Source organism: Cervus elaphus, chromosome X (assembly GCF_910594005.1).
Source record: "Cervus elaphus chromosome X, mCerEla1.1, whole genome shotgun sequence".
In the NCBI taxonomy this organism is placed as follows: domain Eukaryota; kingdom Metazoa; phylum Chordata; class Mammalia; order Artiodactyla; family Cervidae; genus Cervus; species Cervus elaphus.
The window spans coordinates 30,943,921-30,961,684 of NC_057848.1; the positions used below are offsets into that span (position 1 = coordinate 30,943,921).

At 46.5% G+C, this 17,764-nt stretch overlaps 1 protein-coding gene across 6 annotated transcripts in view; it reads left to right on the forward strand.

The window, feature by feature from the left end:
• The window catches only part of FRMPD3 (FERM and PDZ domain containing 3), a 144,363-nt gene that overhangs the window by 80,179 nt on the left and 46,420 nt on the right, over positions 1-17,764 (forward strand). For 4 of the 6 annotated variants that reach the window (XM_043897130.1, XM_043897131.1, XM_043897129.1 and 1 more), the window contains exon 2: positions 16,996-17,100. Coding sequence is in view for 1 of the 6 variants with exons in the window: in XM_043897127.1 (XP_043753062.1) it covers positions 3,383-3,485; positions 6,888-6,933; positions 16,996-17,100 (254 nt within the window). In the remaining 5 variants the exon portion in view is untranslated. Of the gene's footprint in view, positions 1-3,382; positions 3,486-6,887; positions 6,934-16,995; positions 17,101-17,764 lie in introns of all 6 variants that reach the window. The other 2 variants (XM_043897127.1, XM_043897132.1) reach the window with 1 other exon arrangement.

Here is a 17,764-nt window from a genome sequence, read left to right on the forward strand (position 1 = left end):
TACTCTAAGCAAGGTTATAGGGAAATACAAGACAGAGTTCCTGCCCCCAAGAATCTAATCATCAGGCTGTGGAGACTAGTACACGCTCACCAAATAGGTCATCCAGTGAAGGCTGGAGTCAGGATATAGACCATAGGTGGCAGAGAAGGGGAGAGGAAGTGAAATCTCTGAAGCCACAGGGGCAATACAATACCTACCACTGATGAAGCCCCCTAGAGTGTACAAATTTACATCATCTTGTTCAGTGCTTGCAGCTGTGTCCACAAGGTAAGTAATACCATTCCCATTTTACAGATGAGAAAACTGAGGCAGAGAGGAAGAGAAATGGCATGTCCAGGGTCACCCCACTAGGAAGTAGCAGAGCTAGGATTTGCATCTGTGCCTGTGTGATGCCACTGAGGGGGGGCGGGAAGCAGGGCTTGAATGGGACCATGCAGGGTGGACCAAGTGCAAGCCCACCAGAACTGTGAAAGCCTGCCGTTATGAATGAAATGGGAAAGGGCCTGAGCACTGTTTTATTCCAAATCTTGCTAGGCATTGACAAGAAAAGACAGACGGAAAGGAGCTCTATTCCTGAATTGCTGGGCCTGAGGCTTTAGATGTTTACAACAGTTTCTTGCTCAGTCAAGAGGAGCAGCCGGAGTACAAACTGGTCTAGCAGAAAGTTGATGAATTTTGCAATCCTCCAAGGAAAAGAAAAAGATTTTTGTAAGCTTGCTCTTCAACTGGAGGGCATAAAGTAAAAAAAAAAAAACAATTCAGTACAGGAGTTTGTGGCTGACCTAAGGCTCCTGAGGTAGTCATACAGTTTGGCAAAAGGTTTTTGAGTCTCTGATCCAAAATCAAATTTATCCTGGGAAAGAGGGACCAGATAAAACTTAGTAACAGATCACCAGGAGACCCTGGTTTAACTTCAGAGGAGACAGATTTCACAGGGTTGCTGCAGGTGGTCTGAGAATAAAGAAGAAGGGGTTGGAGGAGTGGAGAGAAGAAAAGCCACAAGGGAGACCACAGGAGGCCATGGGGCCAGCAGGCTGATCTCAGACCTGCCTCCAGCCCAGGTGCTCCCCCATCCAATGCAGAGAACTTGATTTTCAGACTGCAAGAAAAGATAAGATGCATCCTATAGAGGAACAGTTAAGGCTGAACAAGCCAACAAACCATTCCATGACAATAGTAAGTAGACTGAGCCATCAGAGAGCCAAGGCCTGTGATGGAGACCAAGTTCCATGAGGACCTCCTCCATTGAAAGAAAGGAAGGAGGGATGAATGGATGGACAGGAGAAAGGAAAGAAGGGAGGGAGGGAATAGGTAGAATGGCCTGTACCTAAGAGATTGGCATATTTGGCAGAAGTAGATAGGAGGAATGCCTTTCCTGGTGGCTCAGTGGTAAAGAATCTACCTGGCTCATCGGGTAAAGAACCCGCCTGCAATGCAGGAAACACAGGAGACATGGGTTCAATCCCTGATTGGGGAATATCCCCTAGAGGAGGAAATGGCAACCCACTCCAGTATTCTTGCCTGAAAAATCCCATGGGCAGAGGAGCCTGGCAGGCTGCAATCCAAAGGATCATAGGGAGTTGGGCACAACTGAGTAAATAAGCACAGTGTACTGTGTGCCAATGCAGGAGATGTGGGTTTGATCCTGTGTCGGGAAGATGCCCTGGAGAAGGAAATGGCTACCCACTCCAGTATTTTTGCCTAGAGAATCCCATGCACAGAGGAGCCTGGCGGACTACAGTCCATGGGGTTGCACAGAGTGGGACATGACTGAAGCAATGAAACAACATCAAATAGGAGGAATGAAATGAGTGGAAGGAACTGTCTCTTGGAAGACATAATAAGTACCATTTATTGAATTCTTACCAACATCAATCAACTGTTTTAAGTGCTCTACATCCATTATCCCATTTATCCTCACAACATTCTTCTACTGTTATTTTCCCATTTCTTAGATGAGGAAAGAGAGATTCAAAGAGATGAAATGTCTCATCCAAGGTCCCACAGCCATTGAGTTGTAGATTTGAGTTGAGCGTCCAAGCCTGACTTGCTGCAAAGAGTGGGCTCTTTACCACCAGGCTTCCTGTTTCTGATATCCCTGTGCTGTCAGGAGAGTGGGTTGAGGGCCTTTGCAGTTGGAGTGGGGAATCCTGCTCGCTGAGCATACAGGCCTCACCCTCAGCACACAGGCCCCACTCTCCAGAGCCACAGAGTGATGCTCAACTGACATGGTGATCTGGTTGTTGTTCATGTTTGTCATATTTACACAGCGCACTTTTTTTGCAGAGAGAGGAACAATTGGGATCTGACCCTTTCAAGTGGATCCCAACAAGCATCCAGGCTGGGTTGAGAGTGAGACATGTCCTTAAACATGTCCTTAGACGTGTCCTATTTTGGGTTTGAGTTAAGCTGAGTCCTACTTGTCATTCTCCTTAAATCTCTAAAATCCTTTTCTCCAAGGAGATCTTTGCTAAGCACCAGAGGCAACACAGCCTAGGGCGCCCCTCCAACCCACCCTTTACCCCCATCAGGAAGGTAGGGCCCTCAGGCAGGTCTGCTTTCTAAACCTCAACAGTAGACGTGAGAAGGAGAGAAAGCAAATTTCCAACTGCCAGTGATTTAGGGTCTGTGCCTTGTTCCTCTCATTTCTGAGACAGCAGCATGTCTCTTAAGTGAAAGAAAATAAATGTCTTTAGGGCTTCCCTGGTGGCTCAGATGGTAAAGAGTTTGCCTGCAATCCAGGAGACCTGGGTTAGATCCCTGGCTTGAGAAGATCCCCTGGAGAAGGGAATGGCTACCCACTCCAGTATTCTTGCCTGGAGAATTCCATGGACAGAGAAGCCTGGTGGACAGGCTACTGGAGTTGTAAAGAATCGGACATTAACACTTTCACTTTAGGTCCTTTAGTTCATCCCCCTGTCTCCAGGGAAGTGAATGCCGACATCCCTCCAGACCAGTGAGTATGAATTATGTTCAAGTAAGAAGATTCCTCACCCACTCCTGTCACCTGTAACCCCTCCAATAGTCTGGAAGCCATGTCTTGTGCCCAAGCAGATCCCTCCTGGTGAAACCAAAGTTTGTGCTCCTCACTAGGTCCGAGCCGGGAACCACTGGTGAACCTCGCTTGAGCACCAGGCCTTTGCTACCACACCACTCCCAGCCTAAGCAGGGCCATTCCATTCTCTTTCTCCAGCCCTCTGCCCTCCACTTGCTACAGGCAACAGCAGCCCAGGGCTCGAAGAGTAGCCCTGTCAGTGGCACCACTTGGCCTGCATCTCCTGCAGGCCTCAGTGCCTACAGCCGCTCCCTCAGGCACTGGCGACTCCCTCCCACCCAGGCCTGTGCTTTCCCAGCCCTCATACCTCTCTCCTCTCCTCCACAGGAGGCCCCTCTGAGGACAAGCTCCTGGCTGGTGACCAGATTGTGGCTATTAATGAGGAGGACGTGAGTGAAGCCCCCAGGGAGAGGTTCATAGAACTCATCAGGTAATAGGAGCCTCTTGGGCCTTGCGAGAGCTGAGCACAGCTATCCCCATCCCACCAATAGCGTAACTATGGCTGCCACAGCCCTCCCTGGCTAAGAGAGAGGGGTCCTCCCAGGGAGAGCAACCCAAGCCAGGGCTCCTGGGTACCCAGAACTTCCAGGGCCTGAGGGCCCTCACACACTCTGGCTTAACCTCATTCAGTGATGTGAAGAAACACAAAGAACAGGCCCCTGGCAGAGTTCACCTCACCTCCCTTCACCCAACAACTCCCCTCACCCAAGCCCTTTGGTTTTCAACTTAACTGTGCAGTGACTACTGCGAACAAGTGAGTGACCAATGACATAGACCGAGTGAGTAAAGAATGAGAAGCAAAAAAAAAAAAAAAAACAATGAGAAGCAAACAAGCCATTCAAACAACATTCTGAGATAAGCACAATGTGAGCAAGACATTGTTTCTCACCTACCACTCTCTTCCCGCCCCCCCCCCAAAAAAAACCACAAGGAGAGTAAAATCCAAATGCCTGGCCAGTGGGTTGAGGCATGGAACCTGCCATGTTGGATTTTGCTCACAGTGTGTGTGACCCCTTAGTGTCCTCCCCAGATGGGGGCAGGTCAGAGAGAGAAAGGAATGTGAGGAGGACCACCACTGTCCATGGAGTCATCACACTGACTTTTACCCTCCCTTACTTCTGTATATGGGGCTTCCCTTGTGGCTTAGTAGTAAAGAACCCACCTGCCAAAGCAGAAGACGCAGGTTTGATCCCTGGGTGGGGACGATCCCCTAGAGGAGGGCATGGCAACCCACTCTAGTATTCTTGCCTGAAGAATCCCATGGACAGAGGAGCCTGGCAGGCTACAGTCCACAGGGTCTCAGAGTTGGACGCAACTGAGCAACTAAACAACAACAACCTCTGTATATACCATACCACCACATATCACACACTACATACCTCTTCCCCCCACACACCATGCCACCACACACCACATAAACACACACATCCCCATGCATACCATACACACATAAACACAAAACACGACACCACACACCACACACACACACACCATGCACTAAAAACATGCCCATACCCACAGGTACCACATGCTCACACACACACACCTGTGCCATAGATACTCCCCCACCCCACACACGTATCACATGCACACACACGTACCACCCCATGCCCCCTTGCATAGACACTTTGACAAGGAGTGAGACAATAGAAGTGAGAGAAAGGAATTAGATTCTTTCAGCTCTAAATTCCAGGGGATAACCTTAGTTTGGGGGACCTCAGCTATCTATCCTCACATGCTCACTCTCTTTTTCTCTCTCTCTCTCCCTGGCGTAGTCTGCTCCATCTCCTTCAACCCTTCTCCATTTGGAGTGTTTCCATCCCACTCATCTTTCTTGTTCTCCCAAAGCCCACCTGCCTCCAGAGCCCCTCCCTCCCCTTCAAAGGCAGAGGAGTGATGCCCCCTTGCTACCTCTGGAGGGGTTTGCACTGCCCCTTCCTGAAGTCCAGAGCAGGTCTTCCTCCACAGGCTCCCCCTCCAGCCCAATATCCTGGTATGTGTCTGGTCCCTAATGACCCTTAGTTTGGCCCTTCTCCAAGTTCAGTTTGTCCATTGCATTCCCCCACTCTGCACCCTTCATGGTCCACCATCACATCACCATGGGGTGAATTCTTTCAACCCCATTAGGGCATGTTGGAGGGTTCTTTCAGGCTGACCCCTCAGAAGTCTTTGCTTTGCTTCTTGTGGATATCTTTGTACCCCATACCAAGGTAGTCCAATCTTGTGAGACTGCTCAGAGCACTTTCTGGGTCAAGTCAGAGCTCACACATTTGATAATCTCTAGGACTAGTAGATCATTCATTCATTCAGTGAATATTTATTATATTGAGTGTCTCCTGCACATCAGTTGTTGTTCTAGGCACTGAATATACAGCAGTGAATAAGACAGACAAAAATCCTTGCCCGTTGGAGTTTACATTCTAGTGGAAGAAGACACATCATAAGAAGTAAACATGATAAATAAGTATTGCACAGTATATTAGAAGGTGATGAATGTTATTGAAGAAGAGAAAGGGGGTCAGGATAAAGATCAGGAATGCTGGGGACAGGGGTGCAGAGTGCAACTTTAAATAGCATGGCCAGTGTTGGCCTCAATGAGTAGGTGACAGTTGAAGAAAGACTTGAAGGAAATGAGGATATCAGAGAAGGCAAGAAGAACCCAGTGTAGAGGCCCTGAGGCAGGAGTGTGTGTGATGTGTTTGGGGAATGTGGGAGAAGCCCACATGTGGAGTGGGGTAAGGGGGGGCGGAATTGTAGCTACTGCAAGGACTTTAGCTTTGTTCTACATGATATGCGGAGACATGGCAGGGGCTGGAGCACAGGAGTCACATAATTCAATCTATACTAGTTTCCTGCGCTGGTCAAGAGACAGGACTTTTCAGGTGTTTTCCTTGGAACACAGCTCCTTCCTTACTCCAGGAGCTTTCCAGACCCAGGAGCCGACAACATCCCTGGAATCTGCCTCATTGAATATGGTACCAGTCCAAGTCCTCGAGCAGGGGCCCTGGGCCTTTCTTGAATACCCAGAATCAAGGGTGTCTTGTCTCTGCTTCCTGAACATCTTTGTTCCCAGAAACATTTGAAAAAAGACCAGCAAAGAGAGGGGAAGCTCCTTCAAGGCTAACTCTTTCCATTTCTTTTAGTTCTTTTAAAGGATGATATATTCCTGGGAGAGAATTTTCATACCTCACAGCTTGTTGGATCAGTGGCAGAATTCTTGTCTGAAGAGTTTCAAATTCTTCATCCTTTTGAATGTTTGCTATCTGGAGAGTCTTGTCTTCCATCTGTTGCTCTCTGGCTCTCATTTTTTCTGGTCCTTCAGTTAAAACAAATCTGCTGAGTATGAGTCATGATGACCAAATGACCTCCTTTGGGTTTTTCCTTTGAGTTTCTCCTCTTACTTAAATATCAAATTGCCAATAATCATGGTACATGGTTCCCAGGACTCTGATTGTGCTCCCTTTGAGTTCCGTAATTCAGGTCTTTCATTTTCTTTGCAAACCTTTTCGCCTATAGATAAAATTGCTCCTAGGGTTTGAGGATTTCTACAGAGAGAATGTGAGAAGGAATAGAAAAAGAAGGCCTGAAAAATGACAACCCCAGAGGTAATGATAATACCATTTTCAGATGCCTGTGTGAACCTCTATAGATGGTGGATGTCAGCTGCCACAAATGATGGGAGGCGAGGCAACCATGCAGATATTTAGATTGCCCTCTGTCCTAATCCATATACCTGAATGCAGCCCAGGGGAGAATTCTGGTGTTCCTTCTTGTGCTAGATGAATACCCAGTGCATGATACACTACTCTCCTGTTCCCTCTTCTCTCTGTAGGAGCGCTAAGGAATTCATCGTTCTTACAGTTCTGCACACTCATCAGGTGAGTGAGCCTCTTTGCCATCTGCCCTTCCTCCTGATTGAGACAAGAGCATCCCCATATTGGAAAGTGACAGTGATGGGAGAGGGAGACGGGAGAGACTAGGACCAGCATTGTTGTGAGCCAAGGATTTAGGAGTGAACTTAAAATTGTACCTTCTGAACATCTTGTCTATGCTCACATCCCAGACTTGAGGATTTTGAAGGGCTCCATAGTTCTGTGTGCTGCCTTGTGTGCTGTGCTTTCCCCCACTTAAGCTACCCCACCACTGCCCCAGTTCCAGGCATATTTTCTATCTCTTTTTTGCTGTGTCCCATCAAAATTTACCTGTCCAGTGTCCAATTCCATTAGTCCTTGCAGACTGTGGGTGCTAATCTTATTCATTTGTTCACACAGGTATATACTAAATGGCCTATGGTGTATGAGACACAACACTGTATGTGGAGGATTTACTATAAAGTTGCTGGGGAGGTACAGTTGGACAAATAGGTTCATCTTTGTCCAGGTTCAGTTACTAACTGCCTATGTGACCTTGGGGGAGTCAGTTCCCTTTTCTGAACCTGTTTCCTCATCTGTAAATTGAGGGATTTAGACTAGATCAGTGTTCCCCATGCTTGCCTGATCACAATAGTCACCAGGACTATTTATTAAAAATGAAAGTCCCCAGCCCTTCTCAAAAGTTGGAATCAAGAGGCACTGTGTCTGTTACTAGGTCACATCCTCGTAGTAATCTTTGTGGGATCTTAGTTCTCTGACCAGAGATCAAACCTGTACCCTCCACAGTGAAAGCATGGAGTCCTAACCACTGGACCACCAGGGAATCCCTGATTGTTTTTACGTTTTAGTTTGATATCATTGTAGAGTCACAGGAAGTTGCAAAGCTAATATGGTGACATCCCTGTGTATCCTTTACCCTGTTTCTCCCAGTGGTTACATGTCACATACCTAACAGTACTATATCAGAACTGAGACATTGACATTGGTACAATGATGTGTATGGTTCAGTGTTACTCTGTCACATGTGTGGGTTCATGTATCAACACAGTCAAGATACTGGAGAGTTCTATTACTGAAAGGATGCCTCATGTTGCCCTTTTATGGGGCACCTACTCCCCACCCTCAATCCGTGTCAACCACTAATCTGTTCTCCATTCCTATAATTTCATCATTTCAAGAATATTATATAAATGGAATCATAGAGTATGTAACCTTCGGGGATTGGCTTTTTTCACTCTGCACAATGCCCTTGAGATTCATCCAAGCCATTGCTTGTATTAATAGTTTGCTCCTTTTTTATTGCTGAGTAGTATTCCATGGTATGGATGTACCACTGTTTAGTCATCCACACATTGAAGAACATCTTGGTTCCTTCCAGGCTTTGGCTAGCTTGATATTAAAGCTGCTCTAAACATTCATGTACAGGGTTTTTTGTGAGCATAAGTTTTCGTCTCTCTAGGACAAGTGCCCAAAAGTGTGATTGTCCAGTCATATACTAAGTGTATGTTTAGTTTATTAAGAAACTGCCAGTCTGCTTTCCATGAGAGTAGACTGTGGTTCACCGCTGTATCACTAGCACCTGGAACAGCGTCTGATGTAGAATAGGTGCTCAGTATTTGTTGGAGGAATAAAGGAAACCTAAATCAAACTCAAGTGTCCAAACTTAGGTGCAGAATAAAGAGCCTAACACTCCCCCATCTCTGTCCCAACTCTCATCCCAGTGCCCCCAACACCTCTTTGTCATGGCCAGGGTGCTCTCTTCTCTTCCTTGTATATTTCTTAGTTCTCACCACCCTGTAGACTTCTATCCTTGTTGTAATCTACATCTCTTGTAACACATGGCTCTTTCCTTGAATACCTGCCTTAACACTTATGTCTTCCAAACATCTTTGCTTGACTAACCTCAAAGAGAGTTTCTAGTTCATTAATTTGTTCATCAAACATTTACTGAATGCCCACTCTTCCAGGCTGGGAATAAAGCAGTGCACAGGACAAACACGGTTCCTACCCTTGGAGAGCTTACATTCTAGTTCTTGGCCTTGTGCCCTCTAAACCCTGCTGCTCCTGCTAAGTTGCTTCAGTCATGTCTGACTCTTTGCGACCCTGTGGATTGTAGTCCACCAGGCCCCTCTGTCCATGGGGATTCTCCAGGCAAGAATACTGGAGTTGCCATTACCTTCTCCAGGGGATCTTCCTGACCCAGGGATCAAACCCGGGTCTCCTGCATTGCAGGCAGATTCTTTACCACTGAGCCACCAGAGAAGCCCCTATAAACCTTAGAACATAGGAAAGTATTGGAGCACATATACACAGAAGTTATAGTCAAAACAGTTAGCAACCTATACAAGAAGGGCCTTCCAATGAGAATGTAAGCCAGCCACAGGCGCTGGAGCAGAGTCTTGCAGGTCACCTAACTGTGCCAGGTGTTAACCCTTTTTTAGTTGATCTTTTATAAAGAGGTTCCAAGGGAGAGATCAGGTGGCACCCAAAAAGCTTAGGGCACAGACTACTTATCAGTCAGTGGGCAAAAATCCCTCAATGTTTTACAACAGGTATGGCCATTCCAGCACGTCCCGACCAAATGTCAGCCTTACATGTATAGTCAGTCCTCATTACTCACAGATTCCATATTTGCAAATTTGCCCACTTCCTAAAATTTATTTGTAACTCCAAAATCCAGACTTACAGCGCTTTCCTGGTCATTTGCTGACATCCGCAGAGCGTGAAAAATTTGAGTCTCCCAATGTACCTGTTCCCAGCTAAGGTCAGACAAAATGATGTTCTGTCTTGTTTAGTTGTCATGCAGAGTCGTCCTGAGGATGGAGATGATAGTGGGCAGTGCAGTGTAGTCCAGGAAACTCCGGCTCGGGGACAGTGGGATGGGGTTTGAATGCCAACTCTGATACCTGTTAGTGGGGTGGCTTCAGGCAAGTCACTTAACACTTCAGAACCTCATTTTCTCCTGGTGAAATAAAGAAAATCGAATCTACCAGGATGAATTGTTTTTAGAATTTAAGATTATAATCTATGTGAGACACACACACACAATCCCCCTAGGAACAATTGTTCAGTATTCATTAGTTCAGTGTTCACACAACTGTGAATAACAAAAATCAAGTGAGAGAATCTTCTCTCTTACACTGAAGTGAAAGCTCCTTGAAGACCACACCCCCCCAACACACTTTCACTGTTATAGCTCCTGCATCACATAACAAGGAAGCACTTGATATCTCATGGGTGTATGAAGACTGCTTCTTCTCATCAAACTCTCATGTGCAGGCTTGACAGTCTCCCAGAAGACAGTCTCCTCCTGATAGGTTCATGTTGTGGCTCAAGAATCTGTAAATCCATGGCTGATTCATGTCAATGTATGGCAAAAACCACTACAATATTGTAAAGTAATTAGCCTCCAACTAATAAAAATAAATGGAAAAAAAAATAAGAGCCACAAGTAAGTAATTCTGATGCTCAGTAGAATCTGGGAAACATTGAACTGGACTATCTTTAAGGCTCCTGCCATTCATACATTGTGTGGCTGGCAATGGTCTAATACAGTGGTTCTCTACCCTGGCTATACATTAGAACTTTCTGAGAACTCTTAAACATATTGATCCTTGGGCTCTAGCCCTGACCAATTGAATTACGAGCTGAGGGGATGGAGCCCAGGTATTGATCTTTTAAAAGGCTCCCCAAATGATTCTGATATGTAGCCAAGGTGCACAGTCTAATGTGTAGTCTCTTTCAGATGGTATTTTCTTTTTAAGAGAGTGACTCTTACCATAGCAGACCATTGGGGAGTGTTTTGAGCAGCCATAGGGATCCTTTCCCAGGGATCCTCAAACAATATTGTGTAGGTAGCCACTTATTAAGTCTATATGTATTTAAGAGTGTTCTTTAATCTTTGAGTGACCAACTATTCCCCATGATTGACTGAATATGTATTAATTTCGGTACCCTTAGACCTTGACACGTCATTTGTCCTCAATAAATATTTTAAAATAAAGTACTGACTGGTGACCTAGAACAGTCCTGGCAAAGCAAGTAGACAGTCCCTTCGAATGAAACTAGTTTTCTGGTTCTGAAAACAGCCTGTACCCAGAGAGTCTCAGTCCCCTCTGCTTGTCCAGAAAAAAGTCAAAATCACAGGAACCACTGCAGAAGAACTAGTTTTCCACAGAGCTTCTTGAGTATAGGGCCTGGCAGACAGTAGGTACTCAAGTCCTATTTGCTGAATTGATTAATTAATTCGCTACTAGCCCAGCAATCAATGATTATCTTCTCTTCTGTGCCTCCTTTGTGCTTGGTGCTAGGGGAGACACAGTAATGCAAAATGTCATCTCTTCTTTTACAACATAGTTGGAGAGATGAGTGATGGCTATGTGGATTCATAAAGGAGGACTACAGGAAATCCAGGGAGGGGAATGGCAAGGTTGGGAAAGGTATTCAGGACTAAGGTAGAATTTGAGCTGAGTTTTGGAGATGGCATTTATTGAGCAAGAGGGACACCAGGGGGCCCTGACAGGTGGGGATGGTGAAGAGACAGCATGACATAGGCACAGAAATGGGAAGAAGCTGTGGGCAGAATAACTCGACTAGGTGATTGATGGGGAGTGAGGGTTATGTGTGGTTTGTGGGGGGCCTTGAAATCCAGGGAGAGGACATGTTCCCCTGTAGGCAGTCCTGAATGCAGGAAGGAAGGACCCCCAGGCCCCTTAACAGTGAGCCCCTGGAATCAGGATGGCCCTCCATAGTCCCAGGCTCCCACAATGGTTGCTATGGGAATTGCTTATAAGTAGGTTCAGGTGTCAAAGAAAATGAGGCAGCAGAAAGGGAAATCAGGAGGCTGTTAAAGCTTCAGGAACCTGAGCTCCATGTTCTTAAAATCCTTTCACAATTATCAAAGTGGGGCCCTATCGTACACTTAAAACATTCAGCTATATACCTGTCTTCAGCCAAGATACGTGAACACAACCCTGAAATCTGTACTAATAGAGTCACCAAATTAAAAAATGGTCAAAGAATCACCAGCTGCTGAATTCAGTCCTGAGGGAGAAGGCAGACTCTCTCCTCTATTGCTTATTCCACCGAGCTGCTGGCTTCATATTTACTTCAAGGGGCTTGCAATGGCCCCAGAGGTGCTTAGAAATTCTAGTCCTGTGTTTCAAGCCAAAATTCATTTTTGCCAGAAAGGGTGCCTGTTGCAAAATGAGACTTTCAGCCACTTAGAGGAAAAATGGGGTCAGTCAAGAGCTCAGATGTCCCAGCTTTAAGGTACTCAATTAATCTATGCTTCATGGATTAGGACATTTTCAGCAATTCCTAGGCCCTACCCTCTTAGAGAGTCTGACCTTTGAAGTCTTAAATGGGCTGAGAAATCTGTGTTTGTTTTGTTTTTGGCCATGCCACTCAGCTTGTAGGATCTTAGTTCCTGACCAGAGACTGAACCTGTGCCCTGGCAAATGACAGTGTGGAGCCCTAACCACTGGACTTTCAGGGAATTCCCAAAGAAATCTGTGTTTTAATAAGCATTTCCTGGTGATTCTTAGCATCAGGTAAGGTTTAGAAACAGTGAGTATGCTAATGAGTTAGTACAGGAGTCTGTGAACTTCTTCTGTAAAGGACCATAAAGTAAATACTCTAGGCTTTGTGCTTCCCCAGGGATTCAGCGATAAAAAATCTGCCTGCAATGCAGGAGACATGTCAGGAGCCGCGGGTTCAATTCCTGGGTCAGGAAGATCCCCTGGAGAAGGAAATGCCAACCCACTCCAGTATTCTTACCTGGGAAATCCTATGGATAGAGGAGCCTGACAGACTGCAGTCCATGGGATCACAAAAGAGTTGGACACAAAGGAAGTGACTTAGCACACATGCATGCAGACCATATGTGGTAGTACAGAAGTAGCCATAGGCAATGCAGAAATGAAGAGAATGGCTGGGTTCTAATAAAGCTTTATTTACAAAAAACAAGCAGTAGACAGGAGCTGGCCCACACAGGCCCATAATCTGCTGGCCTCTGAAGTGTGTTCATTACTCCTTCCAGGTACCACATTTGAATTTGGGCCAGGGCCTTCCCAATTCTTAATACTTTAGTTCAGATGGGCCACTCTAGTATAAAGAACTTCAGGCCCCATAGTTGCGCTTTGAAGATGCTTTGGGACAGGGCAACCTTTGAGAGCCGCTCATGTCACACTGCAAGGCAGGTGTCATCTGTGTCAAAGCACAAGGCTAGACATGACTCTGTGACATATAGCAGCTGGCAATGAGTGAGTCACTGTCAGTGATCGAAGCTGAAGACCGAGAATAGGATGGAGTCTTAGAAACCAACAGGCAGGGGTCAGTGAAGAATGATGCACAAACAAGCTGAAAATGGCTGTACAACAGACACTGGAAATGACTAAGATCCTTGAAAATACTGGCACTCCCACTTTCTGATTTTGCTCCTATAAATATCTGAATTTTTTGTTGTTCTATCTCTAGGACAGGATCTAATCATGGACTTTTGGTAGAGGTAGCAAAGAGGCCTTCCCACCTGCCTATAGGGTACCAGTTAGGGTTCTTTATTTGCCCAAATCCATTCACTGGAACCAAGATAGAACCAGACCATTGAACAAAAGACCAGGAATGGACTTCCAGCTTCAGTTCACTGCAGGGGATTATATAGCTAATCCAAGACTCAGAAAATCTAGGTTCTCTGTTTCGATCCACTACTCAATTATTTTGATACTTTGAATAAACCATAGCCTCTTCCCTGGGCTCCATTTCCTATATAAAAATGAAGGGTGGACTACATGGCCCATTCAGGTCTCTAGAGATGCCTCATTCCACACTGTGCATGAGGATATTTGAGGACGACAGATGATCACAGAGAAAAGACAGGATGTGTGTCGGGTGGAACAAAGAGTTCCCCTACCTTGTATCTGGCACCTCCAGTGGAAATGGGACTACTGTGGAGACGAGTCAAGCAGAGCTGCCTGAACAGAGCTACAGATCTTTCTACCTCGCCCCTTCCCTTGCTCCTGCCATAGCCCACGCCCCCCCCCGACCCCGCCCCCAGGATCTGAGCACCAAGCTGTGTAACACAAAGGCATTTCTGGACTCCTGTGAACAATCGATACTATAATCACTTTCTGCAACGATCTCCAGCCCTGGATTTCTTTGTGCTATATTGTCTGCTGCCAACAAATTATCCCTGTGGCTCAGGATGAGAAGTCTAAGATTCCTTTAGCACAGTGGTTCCCAAACTTAGCTGTATTTTGAAATCATACCTGGGCCTATCCTCAGGAATTTGACGTCATTGATCAGGGGTGGGGACTGGGGACTGGTGCTTTGTAAAGCTCCTCCCTCCGGTGTTTCTGCCCTCTAGCCAGGACGGAGACCCACTACCTGAGGTTCGGCTGGACTCGGGTTGAACAGGTGGCTTTCTGCAATCTGCCCTCCGTGGGGAATGAGATTGTTGGCTCCAGAAGAGAACACAGCTGGGACCAGGGCCCCAGAGCTGATGAGGACGTTTGTTTCTGGTGTGTCTTTATCTTAGGGCCCTGCCCTCCTGTGGCTGATCTGGTAAATGAATCTCAACTACAATATTAATGGCAGAAAATTGCTTAATGTATTACCTTCCCACCTGGCAGGGACCCTTCAGGGCTGGGAACACAAAGGAATGCTTGATTCTAGGGCTCACAGGCTGCGTGCAAGGCTGGTAGTAGTGGTGGTTTGAAAGAGCCCCAAACCTGTTTCCTCCTTCCTTACTGGAGAGGTCGTGCTCAGAGAGGCAGCTGGGGGCTGCGTCAGGTAGGGCCTTGTGCATGCATGCATGCTAAGTCATTTCAGTCGTGTCCGACTCCAGGGGATCTTCCCGACCCAGGGATCGAACCTGTGTCTCTTATGTCTCCTGCATTGGCAGGCAGATTCTTTACCACTAGTGCCACCTGGGAAGTCCAGGCCTTCTAAGCCATGGCAAAAACTTTGGATTTTGTTCCACCGGAAGGTTTTGAACAGACAGGGTCTGACTTGCATTTTAAAAGGACGCCTCTGTCTGCTGTGTGGAAAATAGTACCAGAGGCTGGCAGCCAGAGGAGGGAGGCTAGTTTGGAGTCTCCTGCAAGAATACAGTTAAAACATGATGGAGGCTTGCGCCAGGATGGTAATAATGGTGCTATGATGACAAGCGAGTAGATTCTGGCTAGATTGTTAAGATAGCACCAAGAAGTTATGTTGATGGATCGGTTGTGGGAGGTGAGAAAAAGAAAGGAGTCAACTGGAAGACTGGAGATGCCATCTACTGAGATGAGGAAAAGGACTTCCCTGGTGGCTCAGACGGTAAAGAATCTACCTGCAATGTGGGAGACCTGGGTTCAGTCCCTGGGTCAGGGAGATCCCCTGGAGAAGGGCATGGCAACCCACTTGAATACTCTTGCCTGGAGAATTCCATGGACAGAGAGCCTGGCAGGCTACAGTCCATGGGGTCACAAAGAGTTGGACATGACTGAGCAAAACTGTTCAAAGCCTTCCGGTGGAACAAGATCCAAAGTTTTTGCCATGGCTTACAAGGCCCTGGGCTTCCCAGGTGGCACTAGAGGTAAAGAGTCTGCCTGCCAATGCAGGAGACATAAGAGATGCAGATTCGATCCCTGGGTTGGGAAGATCCCCTGGAGGAGGGCATGATAACCCATTCCAATATTCTTGCCTGAGAAGCCCATGGACAGACGAGCCTAGCAGGCTACAGTCCATAAGGTCGCACAGAGTCGAACATGACCAGAATGACTTAGCACACACACATGGACGCACAAGACCCTACCTGACGCAGCCCCCAGCTCCCTCTCTGAGCACGACCTCTCCAGCTCTGCGCTCACTCAGCTGTGGCCACACTTGGCTTCCTGACTGTTCCCCATGCACCCCAGTCCTCCTCCCACCTCAGACACTTTCTTGTTCTTTCTGTTTGGAAGGCTCTTTCTCCATATATCCTCATGGTTGTCTCTCCCTCACTTCCTTCAGACCTCTGCTTAAATGTCACCTCCTGAAAGAGGTCTTCCCTGCCTGTCTTGTCTAACACCCCCACCACTCTCACCCTCACGACTTCAATCTCTGCTGTAGTCCCTCAGTCTGCTCAATTTGTTCTCATAGCCCTTATTTGCCGCCTAAGAGGTGTTGCAGTATTTCTTGTCTGTCTGTCTGTCCCTGCTAGGATAAGCACTCCTTGAGGCCAGAGAGTTTTGTCCATCTTATTCACTGCTAGATCCTCGTCACGTAGAACAGTGTTTGGCACAGAGTGGGCCCTCCCAAAATTTGTTACACGAATGAATAAATGCCCCAGAGACATGAGGGTGCCCCTCACTAGGATTCCTGCATTTTCCCAATTCACAGTGCACCCAGGAAAGACTCAGTTTCCAGCATTTACTAACCATGCGTCCTGCTGAATTTGTGGGAGATTTCAAAAACGAGAGAGCCTAGCTGATTATTTGAGTGTCTCTTACATAGAGTTGGATGAACAAAGTAGTAGAAAGCCTAGAACTAGGAAGCCAGGGCACCTGGGTAAAATCTCTAATGTCTCTTTTGTCAAATAGTGTAAAAACTGTGGATAAATCATTTTGGCATGCTAGGCCTCCTGTCTTTTGCATCTAAAATAATATTTTCTATGAACCTCCTTCCTAGGGGCAGGACATATCTTTGAAATGAATAAGATTATTTCCGTAAATCCTTTGCAATGTTCATACTCAGATGTAATAAAAACCACCATTTAGGTATATCTCACATTAAGGAAACCAAATATATAAAATTTCAGTGTACGTTATTACAAAGAATTTTTGCAAACTCCCCTAGGCCTAGAACATTAATAATGGGATTCAATTTACTCAAATTTGATTCATGCCCAGCTTACTCAGAACATACCAATCATCTAAGGAAGCACTTAGCACATTGCCTTGCACCTAGTAGGGAATCAATACTTATTTATTGGCTTATTGATCCACAAGGCAAAGGGGGGTACCGTACTGAGACGTCTTAACTCCATGCAGCAAATGTCAGGTTTTCTCCAAGGATGGTGAACTCATGAGCCCTCTCTGTTTTTTCCAGTCCCCCAAATCTGCCTTCATCAGTGCGGCAAAGAAAGCCAAGCTGAGATCCAATCCTGTGAAGGTCCGATTTTCCGAGCAGGTGGCAGTTGGAGAAACAGATGCAGTAAGTGAGCTTTCGCCTCCTCCCCTCAGCCCTTGGCCAGAGTCAGCCAGGCCATCAAAGTATCCCTCTGGGCCAGTTGCTCATCTGCCGCTCCTCAAAGTGGACAACATTATGAAGGGGTTGGAGGGGGGACCTTGGGGCTCTCGGTGGGGAGTGAGTGAGGGGTGTGTGGCATCCAGAGAAGTCCTGGGCATCGTGGGGAGAAGGAATATATATCAATTCACTCAGAATCCTCATGGTACTTCAAGAAATTTCCATCTCTAGCACAGTACTCAGAACAAGTGCTCCATAAACATCATTTGGCTACTTGATAGAAACAGGAAGGAAGTAGTGGTTTTCTGAAGATGCAGCGAAATTGAGCCCTTGGCATGTTGAAGTGATCCTGCAACTCCAGGTCTAAACTGGAGAAGACTGGGCAGTGAAGGGCGAAGCAGACTAGGGGAAATGATATAGACTCTCATTAAGTCACAGAACTTTTATTAATATTAGATGCCTGCTGTGTTCCCAGCACTACAAGGGATACAAAATAGATACCTGTTCCCTGCCTCTGGATTCCTCTCAGTGATGTTGGGAGGACAGGTGACTCAGATTGAGACAGTATAGAATCCACCACTGGGTGGTAGGGCTTTGAGGAGCAGGTGATGTTTGACCACCCATGCCATGC